We start from the raw sequence: 18,841 nt of genomic DNA on the forward strand, positions 1-18,841 counted from the left end.
GCATTCCAAAAGCACTTTCTAGGTTGTAGGTTATGCTCATCCAAAATTTTAAAATAGCTTTATCTCAAAGAAGTTTGAACCAAGTCACTGTATTTATTTATTTTTAAATCCATTATCTACATTTTAATTATCAACAAAGCTACTTACAAATATTTAAACATTCGAAAAAGTACTTTCTAGGTTATAGGTTGTGCTCATTAAAATTTTTAAAATAGCTTTATCTTACAGAAGTTTGAACCAAATCACTATATTTATTTTAAAAAATCCATGTCTAGATTTTAATTATTAACAAAACCACTTAAAAATATCCAAGCATTCCAAAAAAATACTTTCTAGGTTGTAGGTTGTACTCATTCAAAATTTTAAAATAGCTTTGTCTCAAAGAAGTTTGAACCAAATCACTATATACTTGTTTCATTATAATGTACTTGGGTTTCCAAATATTGCACTTGTCTCAAAATAAGAACTATATATAGTCTTGAATTAAATATATTTATATTTGCAAATAGCACATTTCTTCACATTATATAAGGTTGGGTACACGCCAACCACGTGAGTGGTGTTCATGCATGAACAATTCGTCCGGCCTCTGCCTTTAGATCAAGGAGAAGCCATCTTGAGGTTTTCACAAAACAACAAACTCGCTTCATAGCACCGTTGGGGTTTGAACAAAAGGGCCACTACTTAAGGGAAAACAACTTGACCACTTGGGCAACACTCATTTATTAAATAGAGTGGGTGTCATCTTCTCTTTGGTGTGAAGTGCCTAGGAGAGTTCCATACCCTCCTCTTGAGGTGTCATATTCTCTTTGTTATTTGGTGTGAATTGTGTAGGATAGCTATGTACCCTCCAATTGAGGTTTTTTACCAGTATTGTCTGAGCTGGGCCTAAGATAGCCACCCTATTGGCCATGCAACACTAAGCTCTTGCAAGTCACATATGTGAGTGCACACACTTACACACACATAATATAACACATCTTAAAATTTGATAAAAGTTAGGGTACTTAAGTTTTGAAGATACTTTTTGTGAGGATACCGTGACCCCTTCAAAAATTAAGATTTCCAAATGTTCACACTAGTAGTGAAATCTGATGATAGCGCGTTCGTTGTGGTCGAGCACACAATAATAATTATGGGCGGTGCTCGTGAACAGGGGTTTCTGGCGTATACACCAAAGGACGGTCCAATCGCTGAGACCTGCCGGCTTGCTATCTCTTTGATCTGCAGCTTCTCACCATCTCGGGTGCTGGCTTGCAGCCTTCATCACAACCACCAGTCGACCAACCAACACCATGAAGAACCCCACCTTCATGCTGGTGGCCGCCGGCTTCCTGCTTGCTCTTCTTGTGCTCTCTCTTGGATCAGCTGCTCGTTCTCTCCCCGCTCCCGGTAATCCTCTTCTTAATCCTACCCAATAGCTAGTAATTCCAATTTGTTTCATGCTTTCACTTAATAATTCCTACTCAGTCAGTAATTCCAATTTGTTTAATGCTTTTACTTGTTGGCACTTAGACATTGATCTAAGGTAGTATGCTTTGTCATTTGCTTCAGTAAAGAAGGTGGCTGCTCCATCAAATGTTCCTAGCAACGGTATTACTCAGGTATCTCTCTCATACACGCGAGCGCACTCTCACAACGATACTACCGAGGTCTCTCTCTCTCTCTCTCTCTCTCTCTCTCTCTCTCTCTCTCACACACGCACACACACAGGTGCTACCGAGGTCTCTCTCTCTCTCTCTCCCTCTCTCTCTCACACGCGCGCAGATACACGCAGGTTTATTAACACAACCTTTTCATTATGCTTGATCTCAGTTATCTCATCAACGTCGTGAGCTGATCGTAGAACACGAAGATTATATATGCTCTCCTCGGTGTGCAGATCAGAGCGAGAGTTCATCCAAACCGTGACAGCCGGCAGCCTAAGCTTCAGCACATGAACTCATATCAGCGTAATTTCACCATTAGAATCACGCGTCACAAGATCTGATTTATTCAATCGCAATTTTTATTGGGCTCTTAATATATATTTATATACTGAACTGATGTAAATGAAGATTTTTTCAAAAGAAAAAAAGCTTGGCCCTGAGCTACTTAGGCTTTGAAAATTGTTATTGTGACCGCCACTTCATCGTGTTGTTAACAACTTCTTCCCATGAATTACCCAACAACGGTGCCAATCTTATTAAATGAAGCCTGGTCATCTCTTTTTAGTTGGGAATTTGTGCACAAAACTCCGCCTAAGCGGCCTAACAAATTAATTTTGCCTTAGCTTTCATCCATGGGATTCTGACAGGAAATTTTGGGTTGACAATTATTTATTGATTTTACATTCCCTTAAGTGTTGTGTGGGAAAAGGATTTTAAGCAAGCTAGTAAAGCCATGGAAATACAGATGTATAGTGGGTCAGTAGTGTCTCAAATAGAAGATCTACCAGTGTTGCTATGAGTTAGAGCAGTAAGAAATAGCTGGCAGTTGCCTTGCCTAGTACAAAGGCAGAATAAAGGGACACTACTATGGCGACTTGTGAGGTTGCTGGGTTTCAAAATCTACTCGGTGATATGGGTGAGCGTGTGGATAGGACTGTTGTTATTTATTATGATAACATGAGTAGTATATAACTGGCCACCAATAACCTAGTCTATCACTACGATGAAGCACATTGAGGTAAATTATCATTTTGTGAGGGAGAAGGTTCTACCAAGTGTGGATTTGGTATATGACACCGTATATAGGATAAGGTGTCTGACATCTTTACGAAGGCATTAGGTACAAAGAAGCTCCGTAAGTTTACGAACTTACTTGGAGTGCAGTGTGTAGAGTTGAGCTTGAGGGAAGGACTGTTGAGATATCAAGCTCAACTAGCACTGCGACATTAAGCCCACCTAGGTGATAGGTTTCGCACTTATACCACTGACTGGGTTGGTGAGATTATGGGTGATATGCCATAAGGTTTACAAGCTATGTGATGAGCCATTTTGGTGCACTAGAGTTATGGCATAGTTATAGTGCCAGCTCATGTAGTCAGGTTCACACTATGGGACTGACTTTTGTATGTTATAGCGCCAACTCATGTACTCAAGTTCACACTATGAAATTGACCTTTGTATATTATAGTAGGAGAGTACTTTTACTTATGCTATGTACTCTTATCTCTTTAGATTAAGAAGAGATTTTTTTGAAACTATCACTACAATAAAAAGAGAGGTTAGCGACACGATATAGTTTCGACGCTATAACTACTACTATATCCCACGTTATAACCGCTGCGCTATATCTCATGCTATTTTTTTCGCTTAGCAGCACTGTAAAAAAATTAGTGTCGCTATTTATGTCACTCAGAGACACTGTTAAAAACATCAACGTCATTATTTTTGCTACTCAGTGACGCTGATAAAAAAATCAACGTCACTATTTTCATCGCTCAGCGATGCTGATAAAAAATGTTAATGTCGTTATTTTAGTCGCTCATCCGGCGACGCTATAAAAAAAATTTAGGGCAGAATGGGATTGATGCCCCTATCTTCCTCCGAAAAAAATTAATTCAATATATTGAAAACAATTCTAATTTGTACTAACATACATATTGACATATTAAAATAAAAAACAAAACATTATAACTCGTGAAATCTCTCGGGGGATTCACTATATGTAAAGTCTCTATATCATGTGTTCAAGGCCTAATTTAAAAACCCCTTCTCTGTAAAAAAAAAATATGAATAAAGCACACCCTTTTTCTATTCAATCTGTAAGTACTCCCCTTTAAATGGTACCCTTCTATATGTAAAACATCTGTAAAAAAGGGTTTTTTAAAACCCCTTAAGTTGAACCCACATGCTACACTTACATATTTATGAGTGCCCCCCCCTAGTGAAATCTTAATTGTATTAAATCCCAAATGCCATAAAAGGCGAGTTACATCCAAAATACCATAACAGACGAGTTACATTGAGTATAAAGTTACAAAACATTAAACCCAATAGGCTGGTCTCTACTCATTCTCCTCCTACACAACTAATTAAAGTTCTAAAAGCTGATAAAACCAAAATAATATAAACTTACAGTAGCAGCAGCAGGTATAGCTTCATAGTTCAATGCAACACCCTATTGTCGCAACCATTCAAATGTGGCAGAGATCCCATTGCGATTAGCAAAGTCATACTCCTCACGAGAAGGAGAATGGCCCACCACATTTTCCTACGTTAAACATACATTTAAAAAAGAACAATTTATAGAAGATTTAATTCTTCAAAAATCATAATTTTGAATACAAAATGTTAAGAGTTCAAATACTTACAAACTGAGCGAGGAAATATGGCCTTCCACTCGATCCAAGATAAGAAGCCCCTCTTTTATGCATGCATACTCGGGTTGCTTCTCTTTATTGCTTGAATAGATCAAGATTTTCTTGGTACGTCTTTTTGACCTTCTTCCAATCCTTTTCTGGCAGCTTGACACCACCACGCTTGATGGCCTTGACCTCGGGGGGGTCACTCGTATAAATATGTAAGTATCACGTGGGTTCAACAGAAGGACATTTTAAATATTTAAAACTTACAGAAATATATTTACAGAGGGGATTTATTTATTGTATTTTAAAAAAAATTTACAGATTTGAATAGGAAAGGATACATTATATTCACTAAAAAATTCACAGATAAGGGACTTTTTAAATAGGCCTTGAACGCACGTGATATAGAGGATTTACATATAGTGACCCCCCCGAGGCCTTGACAATCAATGATTTCTTGTGACTTACATGACCTCGCATACGATCTAACATCTTAAGGTCATTAAATTGTAAGTCGAGGTGGGGCATAGGAAACTCTGTCTTCAATACTTGCAGAATGTATTGCTTCTTTGCTTTGTCTTGAGTTCTCTAGTCAATGCCCCAAATGTTTCTGAACTCAAGATTTACAAAAGGTGATACATGCATGCTATAATATGCTTCCCCTTGCTATCCTCAATGATCGACCCATCTGGACTCCTCACATGGTAAGAAAGCGTCACTGAGTCATAGGCATTTGGATCCACCACCTGCTGCTGTGCCGACATATTCTTTGCTGATGGGGAATTGGAAGCAGATCTATTACTATCCCCAAAACAACCCCCGCATACATTCCCACTAGAACGACAACCCCCACTAGAATGACGCGAAGAGGCAGTCCTCCTATCTGACGAGGTCGTGGACTAGGTGCCATAGAAGAGAGTGGAGTAGCCTAGTCGCAACCTCCACGGAAGTCCCAACACCTAGATGTGGACTAGATTCTCCAATCAGAGTGGGCATGGGTATAGTAGTGTGTAACCCAGGAGTAGAACCACCCATCAGAGTACACCCCATTGGTGTAGGGTTAACTATGGAAGGAAGCAAGGGTGGAGCAAAAATGTTCCACACACTCTCTCTTCCATACCGATGGGACAAAGTAGTGGCTAACTCTAAGAGACACTTCATGTCCGGATCATCAATGATGGACACTAAACGATGGCACGTTGGGCTTCTTGACTCTAGATCGTCCCCCCACATGTCTACATTATAAAAATGAGGCATGCTTAAACTTAAATAACACAAGAACGCATTAGAAATCTTATACCTTATGCATGCTCAAACTTAGAACTCTTATACTACTCATGTGATATTAGAAATTTATTGAGGCCTTCTAGAATACTACTTAAACAAGCAGGGTGGACAGTGCCCCTTTTGGATGATAGCTTCTAAGGACTTTTTACACACTCCCCACTATTAAAGCTAAAGGAAACTTCTCTTTTATAAGAGAAGGATATTGAGAAGATAGAGGGCTCCCTCTCCACTATAACCACCTACTCGCAGATAACCACTCCTAACTTGACTTAAACAGCATTCTAGATGACCAACAATAATGCCCCATATCTCTGTGCGTTATTCTCTAAGCCAAAGAGAATAGAGAAATTGAAACCCCGGCACCCAAGGGTGCAAAGCAAATAAATGGGAAGAATAAGAACATTGGAGAGGACCTCAAGAGGTGGAATAATACTGGAGTCGTTCTATGTAGAAGGAGGGCACAACAAGTAGGACCTAAAAAACATAACATGCAAAAAACAAAAAGTAACACATTTATGAGCTTAAAAAACATAACATTCAAAAAAATATTATACTCTCCATCTATGCATAGAGCTTAATGCATTAAGCTTAATGCATAAGGCTTATGCATTAATCTTAATAAATTAATCTTATGTATTAAGCTTAATACATTAATCCTAATGCATAAATACATAAAGCTTTATGCATTAAAGCTTTACGCATTCAGCTTAATGCATAAAGTGCATTAATCTCAATGTATAAAGCTCAGTGCATTAAGATTAATGCATTAAGCTTTATGCATAAAGATTAGTACATAAGCTTAATGCATGAAGATTAATGTATTAAACTAAATGCATAAAGCTTATGTATTAATCTTAATGCATTAATCTTAATGCATAAAGCTTTATACATTAATCTTAATACATTAAGCTTAATGCATTAATCTCAATGTATAAAGTGCATTAAGCTTAATACATAAATCTTAATCTATGCATAGAGCTCAATGCATAGATTAAGCTCTATACATAGAGATTAATCTATGCATAGAGTTCAATGCACAGAGCTCTATGCATAGATTAATATCTATGCATTGAGCTTAATCTATACATTGAGCTCTATGTATAGATTATACATAGAGCTCAATTCATAGATTAAGCTCTATGCATAGAGCTCAATGCATAGGTTAATCTCTATGCATAAAGCTAAGGGTGGTTGCAAGGTTAGGGTACTCACTTTCGTTCACTCTCTTTGAAAATAGGACATTGACATTACGAGCAATACTCTCGGGCGGAGTATCTCAATCGAGATATCACCATCATCAATAAATGCATGACACGTCCCTCCAGAGCCAAAAGCCCTATATCTCGATTGAGATATCAACAACCACCACACAAGCATGTTCGGAAGGGAAGTCACCATCCATGTCACTAATACATGTCATCGCCACCTCGCTATCTCGATCGAGATATGAAGGCCAGTCGGATCCAGGTCAATGCCACAATGGATCCCCCTCTACTTGCCAACTCGGATGTATATTCAACATAATCAATAATGGCGTCTCCACCATCCACCTATCTCAAACGAGATCCCGACATGTAATCTCGACCATTGAAGTATCTTGATCGCGATATGAAGATGTGATCTCATCGCTTCGTTCATATATCTCGATTGAGATATGGAGATGAGATCAAAGCCATGTAATCTCGACCATTGAAGTATCTTGATCGCGATATGAAGATGTGATCTCATCCGTTCGTTCATATATCTCAATTGAGATATGGAGTTGAGATCAAAGCCATAGAAATATCTCGATCGAGATAAACTCATATAATCGGAGGCGTGATCCCATTCGAATCAGGTAACACTTCTTGCAATTACTAATAATCTACGGCCAGTTTAATTGGATCTTGTCTAGCTAGTGTACGTGAATCAGATGATGAAGTCCTAGGAGATGAAGCGGCCGCTTGGCGCAGATATTGAGAGGAGATGATAAGCAAAACCGCGTGTGATGACGAATCACTGGGAGAATGACGGGAGCTGGTGGCTGGAGAAGATGAAATTATCGCTAGGGCTGTGTGTGCGGCTGCAGTTTAAAAATTTGTTTCCAGCAAGATCAACTAGCTGACGAGCTACACAGTCTCGGAAAAAGGATATAATTGATGAATGAGCTGCCTTAATGGGGCCAGCGATGTCGGTGGGTTGGTGAAGGAGCAAGTCTAGCTGTAATTGTTGGACTAGAGTTTTTTTTCCCCTTTTTTTTTTTGACACCACTAGTGCTTTGCTCTCCCAGCCGAGATCAACGGGAGGAGTGGGGCCTGGGGCCGGCCCGATTACCTCATCATGCATGTGCGCGAGCACGGTAAGTAATCAGTAAGCAGCTACTGCTGCTGCTTCTTCCTGCAATCATCAAAGGTCTTAATTTGTATCTTAAAGGTCTTAATTTGTATCTTCTTCTAGTTGCTGGATAGCGTCGGGCACACTGCATAAATTTGGTAACCACCTTGTAACCAAAGGCCAAACAAGTTACCAATTGTAACCCGAGCTCCAATTGGGGTTACCATTTGGTAACTTGGCTTGGGGATCGAGTTACATAATGGTAACTCAAGGTTTCAAATAAGTTACCATTTGGTAACTTATATTTTTAGAATAATTACCATTAGGGTTATAATAATATATATATATATATATATATATATATATATATATATATATATGGAACTTCTAGCCGGGCAGGCCAAATTCCAATATACTTTGGCTTTAAAGTTTGAATTCACTAATTTAACTTATCTTTGTCAAACGAATGCATAATGCATTATGCAATTTGAAAACCCTCACTTTCGTAAAAGAGCGCGCTGCGCCATCAAGCTTGCGAATCTGCGATCTCTTTCCCTCTATTTCTCTGCAAGCTGCACATGACCTCAGCCCTCACCCTCCTGTATTCTATGATCTACCCAAAGTCCACCTCCGTCTCGACTCTCAACATGTGCACCTTTGCCAAGTGCCCTCGAGTCTTGACCTTGCTAGGTACATTGCTCTTATTTCTCCTAAATTCTAATTCTTATTCAAAAGCTTATGTGATGTTTGCCTGTTAACAACAATGTGTAATGTGTTTGCTTTTTTTCTTTTTGAAACATAGCTATGTCCATCCTTGTCAATATTTTGCTTTCTTTATTTTTGAAACATACCATTAACATTACAGTGTGTTTGCTTTTTTAATTTCTGAAACATAGTAATGGTAAGTCCCTATCAACCTTATGTTTTGCTTTCTTTTTTAACATTGGTATGCACATTGCATATCAATCAGGCAAGCATCATATTTAACAAAAAGAAAATAAATAGGGAGGTATTGGCTATTATTTCTTGTTGGAGCACTCTACATATTACCTTTGATTTTATCTATAAACACCATCAAAAGTAGCATGACATAAGTAGTACAAGAGGGAACCCCACTAAGCTTTACTAGGCTTTAACCAACAAGGACATTACATACAGTTGATTGTTGGCCATAGTAGTGAATTAGAAAACGCTGAAGAGATCCAGATGTCTATGCTGAAATGATGCGTTTCTTTATATATGGGGAATTGGTGCTGGTCGGCCAGCTTGGCTGCAATCGGCCAGCTCTGAATATGCTCACAATTGCCATTTAAATGCCATAAATGCTTTAAAGGCTGGTCGGCTGACTTGAATGCTGTCGGCTGCCTCCACAAACCCCAATGCTTTTTGTCTAGATGGTTAATATGATGCTACAATGCTGAATCCAACCCATACCATGTGGTACATGCTGAAAACATTCATTTAAATGTCCATAAAATGCCTGATAAATCCTGATTAAATGCCTGATGATGCCATGCCATGTGGTACATTCATTTAAATGTCCATAAAATGCCTGATAAATCCTGATTAAATGCCTGATGATGCCATGCCATAAAATAATGCCATGTCATTGTACACCTGAATGGTGTGCACGTGACACCTACAGCTTGCCACGAAGTGCCACCCACTTTCAATGCCAGCCTTCTATCTAGATACTTGATAGGGGGCACGCATATACCCAATTTAGGTGGGGGTTCTTAGGGATGTGCCATATGCATGTGGGCATGTTGCCCAATCGCTCCGCCTCCTTTGCATCTACCTCTGCCATCACAACCATTTGGGCAAGCGTTGTCAGATCCAACATTCTATTCTTGGAGTCAGGTAGCAAGAAGCTTGAATGGATTATGGGAGCATATGCAGACTAAAGCATTTTCGCCCAGAAAGTGTTACCTTTGTCCATCACAAGTTTGACACCATTGGACGAGCCAAATATGGGCATAATTCTTTCTTCGCGCATAATACAAGTACCATTGCATTGTACCATGGGCACTGACCAATGGACCATGCATCTAGGGTTGATGTATCCTACTCCACCGTGTTCTATGATATCGGCAGCCCATTTCTGGAAATGAAAACAGGGGAATTGGGCCTTCAGAGCTTGACTACTCTCTATCATCTCTTGCACTGCACCCTGCTGCTTGGCAACTTCAAAGGATTAGTGTAGGGTAGGGTTGGACAAGGATGCAACACACAATGAGCCCACAGGGTGATGGAAGCGGATGCCAGACGCCTGCTCAAGAGCAGAGTAGCAAAGCATGGAGCGAGCGGCCAGCGCAGCCCACATGGGATCTGGGTCTAAAATACATGCCAGACAGCCCTGGACGTAGTGTGATGCAAAGGGCCCGATGTAAGCTGCCGTAGACTCTGGCTCGACGGCTGGCCCGATTGCTAACATGGAAGAGTTGAGCACAAGAGAGAGGTGGCAAGCCACGACAGAGTACAGCAAGCCCAGCCTGACGACCACCACCGCAAAGGGCTCTGCTGCAGTAGGTATGTCGAGGCAGTGAGGCAACTTGGGCGGTGCTACTAGCCTCTCTTCTGCCTATGTAATTACTAGAGTGAACATCATTTACAAGAGAGTTCAGAAAGTAAAGTGCAATGTGTTCTTTCACTGTTCACACATGTAAAGGCTGCAAATTTATTAAATTTTCTCCCTCTTTGCTGCCCCTCTTTTACCCCAATTGATTTAATTCACAAGAACTCTCTAGAGTGTCCTTGGTCTTGGTCTTATTGACCAGCTGGGTTGATTCTTGCAAGGCATTTTGAATGTTTTTGGGGTTTTTACATCTCTTCTCTATAACTCTATCTCTATATACATCTCTTCTCTTCTCTATCTGTAGGACACATCCCTCCATTGCCATGTGGCAGAAGCACAAGCAATGGAAGAGTTCCCTAATTAATCATCTCATCATGTCACAGATGCCATGTTTGAGGTCTCTGCCAACAAACATTAGTCGCTATAGCGTCCATCATCACTCTCTTTGTGAATGCTAACTAGGGCATGGCTTTTTCTTGGGGTGACTTCAAACCTGTAAACATTTTTTTTCACTTTAGACTTCAAGGCACCCTGTTTCAAATTTTTCTCCACACAATCATTCCTTTCGGGGCACCATTTTGGGAATTCAACAACAGTGTGGTGAATGATATGGAAGTTCGAGCAGCTAAGTGGAGGCTAGGGAAGCTCACAAAGGCGGATCATGAGTACATTGCCATCATTATAATATATCCTATCTACATTCGATTCCCAGATTCCACACTCACATTAGATCAGCTATGCAGTCTCTCTCTCTCTCTCTCTCTCTCTCTCTCTCTCTCTCTCTCTCTCTCTCTCTCTCTCTCTCTCTCTCTCTCTCTCTGTGGGCAGACCAACAACTGCTATTCCTTAGTGAGAAGTCTCCACTCACAGGGCCACATGGAGGATGCATTGCTATTTGAGCTCTTGCAAACTATACCAATCCTTACCCCATCATTATATCCATGCCATAGAGATCAACCAGCACATCAGGAACTCTCTCTCTCTCTCTCTCTCTCTCTCTCTCTCTCTCTCTCTCTCTCTCTCTCTCTCTCTCTCTCTCTCTCTCTCTCTCTCTCTCTCTCTCTCTCTCTTTCTCTCTCTCATGTCGTCGGTGTGCGTGTGTTGGATATGTGCAGGTCTACTATCGGACCGCTCTTTCCGTAGTTTGGACCCATAGGAGAATTTTCAAAATCTATACTTGTGCTTCAAAATTCTCTTCAGGTTTGTGAGCAGAGGGAGGTCGAGCGTCCCAGAGGACGATTGCATGAGCTCTGAGAAGATGGGTATTCTTGTGTATGTGGCTCAAAGAAAGAATTGAAGAGAAGCTATAAAAAGTAGAGCTCTCTCTCTCTCTCTCTCTCTCTCTCTCTCTCTCTCTCTCTCTCTCTCTCTCTCTCTCTCAATTGAATTTCAGGGCCCTGCAAATAAACGAAAGAGAATAGAAGGAAATGTGTTGCCGATGTGGAGATCAGAATCCATATCTCCTCCTTACTCCATATTTGCAGAGATTGCTCCCAAGAATTGGCACCAAGATGTAAGAGAATGAAAGGAGGGGCAATTTGACAGTGATTTTTCTTACACGAGGTGCACCTTTACAATACCATTGCTAGAAAGGTTCCATCACTGAAAGTCTACATTTGATGAATGCCCTTTTGTCTTTGCCTCAGATACTCTCTTCGGGTTTTGTCTTCGGAAGGAGGTAACTAAATAAGTGTTCCCACTTTGTGTTATGGGGTTGGTTCCCAGCTTATAAAGTGTGCTGAAGCAAGGGAGATTCTAGTTGTATGCCTTGTGTGTGTGTGTGTGTGTGTGTGTGTGTGTGTGAGAGAGAGAGAGAGAGAGAGAGAGAGAGAGAGAGGATCCCTTAGGTGGGCATATCAGATGGGAGTACTCTCCATCGAGATGGTTCATCCTCCACTCATCACATTTTGCACCATGATCGACACACAATCAGAGACCTAGAGTCCACATTCGTGTCTGACAGTTTGTATACTGCATGAGCAGGCCGGATCCAACACTCATGGAGATCTCTATACTTAGGGTATATATAAGATATGATCTTTTCCACGAGAGATAGAGAGAGAGAGAGAGAGAGAGAGAGAGAGAGAGAGAGAGAGAGAGAGAGAGAGAGAGAGAGAGAGCTACTGCACATCTTGGGAGGTACTAGAACATGTGTGCATACATTCATAACCTCCTGCAAGATATACTATCTTCCCTACTGAATGTATATAGATACTTCTGGTGATCTGGCATCAACACGGCTCACACTGATTTGACATACTGTCTTACATGGTGCTCATATATGTCTGCCAGGTCTATGGTGAAGTGGATGGTGGGGGTAGGCTCAAAGGATACCATGTGAGCTGAAGAAGCTTATGATAGTGATAGGTATGTATGGTCTAGTCCTATCGAGTGCTGTGGTTACTACTATGGTTAGATTCTAGAAGATGTGTGGTCTCCTTAGATCCAAGTACATAGTCCAGAGTGCTATGCCCTCCCCCATTGAAACACGTGTGTGCTTCATACCCGGGCCACTTATGCCATCCCGTTATAAATAACGAGATGGTGTCATGAGCCAAGTCAATCAGACCATAAACTTCTTGAATATAATGCTGATCAAAAGAAGAAATCCTACTAATTAATATGTTGAGTTAATTTCTATCATGAATAGATGATGTATTTCTTGGCTGAGTAATATATGGGTATAAATCCTAAAGAAGCATAATTAAATGCTTGCATGAAATATTGATAAGATCAAAAAACTAAGTTTTTTATCACAAAATGTGCAGCTAACCCTCTTATGGTTCTTTGAAAGATTCATGTTTTGCGTGAGAAGGTATCTGCATAAGAAGATATGGGTGGAAGCAAAGGTAATCATGTTTTAACTTTGACCAGCCTGCTGCCTCTTGTGTCTTGTCTACCGTTTTTTTTGTGTTTGCATATTTATGTAGAATCTTGTCAACAGGAACTTTTAAACAATTGAATTTGAAGAGCTGGATTTTAGCACGCTCACCTCTAGTCCCTTCCGAGGTGCAAAAATCTGAGCAAGATGCACGCAATCAAATGTTTGCAGAGTTATTTGGAGAAATGTCATCTACTTCCGAAGGGAACGATGAGCTTTTGGCTGAGATAGAAGAAAGTAATGAAGCCACAGAAGCTAGTACCTCAAAGCCAAAGGTTGGATCAAAAAGAAAGTTCAGAGACTCCTAGAGGTTTTTTCACGGTTGGGTGCTGCCAGATTCCAAAAACGGTGAATTAGTTGTGAAATGCCAGGTCTGTATAGCAGCAAAGAAAAGAAACAAATTTGCAACCACAGGACCAGATGTTCTGCACCTTGTAGCATTCAGAAAACATGAAAGTACGAATCAGCACCAAAGTGCCGAGAGGATAAAAGAGAAGCTTCTAAAAAGTGGAGGACAAATAGCTGGAGCAATGGATACAGGCTTGCAAAGAAGTGGGGAAGTTTACAGGTCTCAAGTCATAAGTGTTATGCATACAGTTTACTATAAAGCTTTAGAAGGAAAGAGCTTGCATGGTATCCCAAGGCTTATAGAATTCTTAAGATTCATGCAGACACCTTTTATCCCTATTAGTGATAGTTATGGGACTTATGGAAATGCTATGGCTGCAAGGGAGATGCTACAGGCTATCTGTGATTATGTAAGAGGTGAATTACTAACAAAGCTGAGAAGAAGTCAGTTTTTCTCTTTGTCCATCGATGAAAGCACAGATCGACGCCGCCTGGAGAAGCACTTGATTGTTTATGTGACTTATTTAACATCACAACTTGAGGTTGAGGTGAATTTTTTGCAGCTATTGGAAATAGAAAAGGCTGATGCTAAAACAATTTACAATAGCATCGTTAAGCTCTTCAAGGATTTGAAGCTCGACACAAGAAGATTTGTCGCCATTGCCACTGATGGTTGTAGCACCATGACAGGGACAAAAACAGGTGTAGTGGCTAGATTGAAAAGGTTGTTTCCCTGTCTAATTGCTGTGCATTGCATTGCACATAGAGAGGCATTAGCTGCCAAAGATGCTGTTGATCAATTTCTAGAATTGGAGTATATGGACAAATTAGCAGGAAAAGTATACACTTGGCTAGGAAAATCTAGTAATCAACATGCTGAATTTTCAAAGCTTTTGAAAGAGTTTCAAGTCCATGACTTGAAAATTCTACAACTTCACAGTGTTCGATGGCTTTCAAGAGGTTTGGTTATGGCCAGAATTGTAGAGGTAATGCCAGCTATATTGGAACTTTGGAAAGCAAATAATCATCCAGATTATGGGAATATGCTGCTTTATCAAGTTCAGTTTTTATTTCACTACCTTGCTGATGTTTTGGAGCAACTGAACATACTGAGCAAAGTTTTTCAGGAAAACATCGTTGACGCTTGGAGCAAAGTTTCAAAAAACCAAAAACATATTACAAACCAGGTACTTGGACCCACAAAGTGAGTTTGCCAAAGACTCAATGAGGCTTAATAAATTCATGAAGGGCACAAGCTCCATTGGATTCATGGGGTTTGAAACATCAGGTGGCGGCATTAAAAGTTTTCCCATCACCTAGAGATCAATACATGATCAGGTAACGGGAGAAAATGTTGAAAATGCTGAATCTGGATCACTTGAAGACTGTAAGAACATAGCAAAGCAACACATGCAACGTCTTCTTCAAGCTTTAGACACTAGACTTGAGGACCTTGAAGTATTCAAGGCTATGAAATTTTTTGAGCCAGTTGGGTATCCAGATATTGCAAGAAGACGAGGTGAATCAACTTCTACATGGTTGAAGACTCTTTTCGAGCCTTTTAGTGCTGGAGGAGCAGATTCCTCAATATGTTATGCTGAAAGAGAAGGCTTTGTGGAGACCTTGTACAATGCTTGTCCTCACAAAAGTATGCTTGGTGCCTGGAGATACTGCATTTCAGATGTGAGTTACTCAAAAGATGGGCTTCTAAAAGGAAAGTGGTTTGAAGACTTTCCTACAATAATGAGATTGTGGCAAAGGATTTTGGTTGTTCTGGTGAGTAGGGCAACCTGTGAAAGAGGGTTTTGGAAACAAAATGAAGTGAAATCAAAGCTAAGAAGCAACTTGCATCTTGACACATTGGTGGATGCTCATATGATGATTTCTATGACAAGGATTCCATACTGGACTGGAAAAGAGTGGAACAAATATGGAAAGCGTTAAAGGAGCACGGGCGAAGGCCATGGTAGATAGCATGAAGAATCAGTTCAAGACATAAAACAATTCAAAATATTTGTATCTTTGCTTGAGTTATTTTGCTTCAACATAACTCTAGCATCATTTTTTTTCCAGCAAGTTTGAAGCAAAATAACTCCAGCATCATTTTTTGTCCAGCAAGTTCTACATTGAACTACATACGAGGAGCTTAGAGGGAACAAACATCAAGTCTTCACTCACGAACATAATAATTTTTGTGCATTTATCTTATTATTATTTTTTGTATGTATTGAGTCAGCTCCTTACCCAATGTATTATGTCTCACCCAATGTATTATGTGCTTACCATTCCACAGAACTTGTATCTCTTTTGAGTTTCTTTTTGTTGTCTCAAGATAATTTGATGCTCTTGGTTGTTGTTTTGTGCCACAATAATCTCGTGATTCACATCTATATATGACGCGAGCAATCCATGAGCGTTGCATTGTAGGGTATAGCCATTGTCAGCCTCTTATCTCCCTATTTCTACCTCTATGTTGAAATAGGGAGATAAGAGGGAGACAATGGCTATACCCTATGATGCTGCTCGGGATGCCCAACGTGGGAGACTTCATCCCCACCTTGGCGTGGATGGATCTGCAGGGCTGGGAAAGGAGGATGAAAGCCGTGGGGAAGAAGATGCAGCAAGCGATGGGGGAGATTATCCAGCAGAGGAGGAGGGCTAAGAACTACGTGAGGAGTAGGCCAGATCGCCTTGAGGATCTGTTGGACGTGTTGCTGGAGGTGGTGTCAAAACTGAGGCGTAGAAGGCCAATTCTAAAGTGCAAATAACCGACAACAGCAGTCATAATGGTAAGATTACTAGAAGATGGAGTTGTATATGACTGTAGATTAGTGAATTTCTATCACTTACACCTGATGCAATCGCAGCTTGTGTCTTTTACAGGATATGTACTTGGGGAGAGCTGGTACAATTGCCATTGCAGTGGAGTGGGCTCTTGTTGAGCTGCTGTGACACCCCAAGGTTCGAAAGGGAGTGTAGGAGGAGCTAGATAGGGTGGTAGGAAGAGAGCAGCGAACTGCCATACCTGCGGGCGGGCAGTGGTTCTGAAGGGAGTGTAGGAGGAGCTAGACAAGGTGGTTCCTGGTAGGAAGAGAGCGGCTGGTGGACAAGCTACCATACCTGCAGGTAGGTTCCGAATGCACCCAATGGCACCTTTGCTAGTGTCGTGGGAGCCTTGTAGGCTTGCACATGGTTGGCTATGATCAGGCCGGTATATGTGCCTATGTAAACAAGTATGCCATTGGCAGGGACCCCAACACGTGGGAGGAGCCCCTCTCCTTCTAACCTGAGAGGTAATTTCTAGGTAGCAAAGTGGAGGAGACGGGCCACCATTTCCAGCTTGTGCACTTTGGCAGTGGCAAGAGGTGTTACTCAACTTGCATCTCTTTCTGGCCATGCTTCTTGAAGCCTTCGAGTGGAGCCGAGCTCAGTAGATGGACATGTTTGAGCTATGGGCTCAACGTCATGCTGGCAAGCACATATTCTAGAGGGGCTAGGTAGAGAGTATAGGTAGGACATAGGGCTGCCTATTTTAGGCAAGTTGAGCAAGAAGATTTGGAGCAAGCAAAACCGAATAAAAATTTTGAAACTCTATAAATTTTTCAAGTATACTATGCTTGAAGGTTTTGATTTTGTTACCACATAGTAACTGGAGGATTTGAATTAGTTACCATATGGTAACCAAAGGTTTTGAATTTGTTACCAGTGGTAATTTTAAAGAAATTTCAAATTTATGCAGTGGTCGGGCATCTCACTCACTTGGAAAGAGTGTACGTCGTGTGCAGCCCTCAAAGAAATAGGAATTTGAGTTTGGTCCTTCACGTCTTATGAACTGCCACATGATTTAATCGGTGAGATAACAATCATCGATAGCTATTTTATATATATATATATATATATAGTCCGACTAGAAGTTCCAAGGTCTAAATCTTTGTAGCTGTGAGGAGGCTCTCGCCCTTGGAAGGGAACTTCTTACCGACCCAGCTCTTCAAAAATTAATTCCAACCATTCATTCATAATCACAAATTCAATCCATGGAGCTTTTCCAGAAGTCAGTCTTGTGAATTAGCTTTCCTTCAAGACCGTAGCATTCTGCAGGCTTTACAAGACGTATGTCAAAAATAAGAACCAGAGGCTTTCGCTTTGGATATACATATTATATATATATATATATATATATATATATATAGTTTAAAAAACCTTTTCTCACACAGTGATGCATGAGCTTCAATAGTAGTACGTACTTGGTGTCTAGCTGCCAAGATTAACATGCACATGTGTGAGTACAGATCCCACATTATATCTTTAAAAAAATTTAATGTAGGTATATTGTAACATGAATATCACTTCACGGTTCGAGAAAAGACATGATTAGAGAAAAGACAGGTTCGTTTCATCCTGGAGCTTACTTAACTTTTGAAAATTCCACTTATCATTAGAGGAAAAATGTCTCGTCCAATTTTTTTAATAAAAATAGTAGTAATTGGATGAAACTATTAAGAAAATGTTTGTTCAAATTTATCTTTTTCTCTTCAACCAGTTTGTTACTATCCTAGCATCGACGTGTGGGGAAACACAAGTGGCCAACTAGTTGTTAGCATGCTTACCTCCAATAAAGAGCTTGGAGCGACTCTGGACTGCCTTGATGGGATCGTTGTCACATGCGCACGCATGGCCGGCTGCTAGGGAGATGATGCCACGGACTATAGTGAAGACCTTGCCCTTGCGGCCTAGAGGAACTTTGGCGTAGCATTGCTAGTCTAATGAAATAATTGCAAACGTCGTGGACAGCTGGAAAGGGATGGAGCCTCGAATTGCTAGCATGAAGGTGAGACTTAAAGTTCAAAGCTTGAAGGTAGGGAGCCTGGAATCACTGATGTGAAGGTGAGGACTCAAGAGGCTTGGAAGTTTGGAACTTATGGTTGCCGTCCTCAACATGCAACCACTCTAATGGGTAAGGTTATCGGCTCTCTCAAGTACATAGCAGTGTCATCTGCGAAATCAAAATATTTCATTTTCTTAGTTAGTTGATACATTGTTTACCAAATTATTATTTTTTATTGTTTTACATACTTTTGTGTAAAGTTTAATTTATAAAGTTTCAGATTTTCTTACCACAAGGTAGTAGTTAAAATATAACGCTGAT

General features: G+C 40.5%; 1 protein-coding gene and 1 long non-coding RNA gene across 2 annotated transcripts; both read left to right on the forward strand.

The window, feature by feature from the left end:
• Window positions 1-1,102: 1,102 nt before the first annotated feature.
• Window positions 1,103-2,042, forward strand: LOC147604944 (uncharacterized). The gene is made up of 3 exons (XR_015265249.1): window positions 1,103-1,392; window positions 1,555-1,604; window positions 1,816-2,042. It is a non-coding gene; the product is annotated as an uncharacterized LOC147604944 (long non-coding RNA).
• Window positions 2,043-13,299: 11,257 nt separating this feature from the next.
• Window positions 13,300-15,639, forward strand: LOC147604945 (uncharacterized). The gene is made up of 4 exons (XM_086793911.1): window positions 13,300-13,315; window positions 13,411-13,622; window positions 13,719-14,882; window positions 15,034-15,639. The coding sequence occupies exons 1-4, from the start codon at window positions 13,300-13,302 to the stop codon at window positions 15,637-15,639; spliced, it is 1,998 nt and encodes a 665-aa protein (XP_086650037.1).
• The last annotated feature ends 3,202 nt before the right edge of the window (window positions 15,640-18,841 follow it).

This window comes from Cibotium barometz, chromosome 60, assembly GCF_041138505.1.
Source record: "Cibotium barometz isolate CiBa-2024 chromosome 60, ASM4113850v1, whole genome shotgun sequence".
Lineage (NCBI taxonomy): Eukaryota > Viridiplantae > Streptophyta > Polypodiopsida > Cyatheales > Cibotiaceae > Cibotium > Cibotium barometz.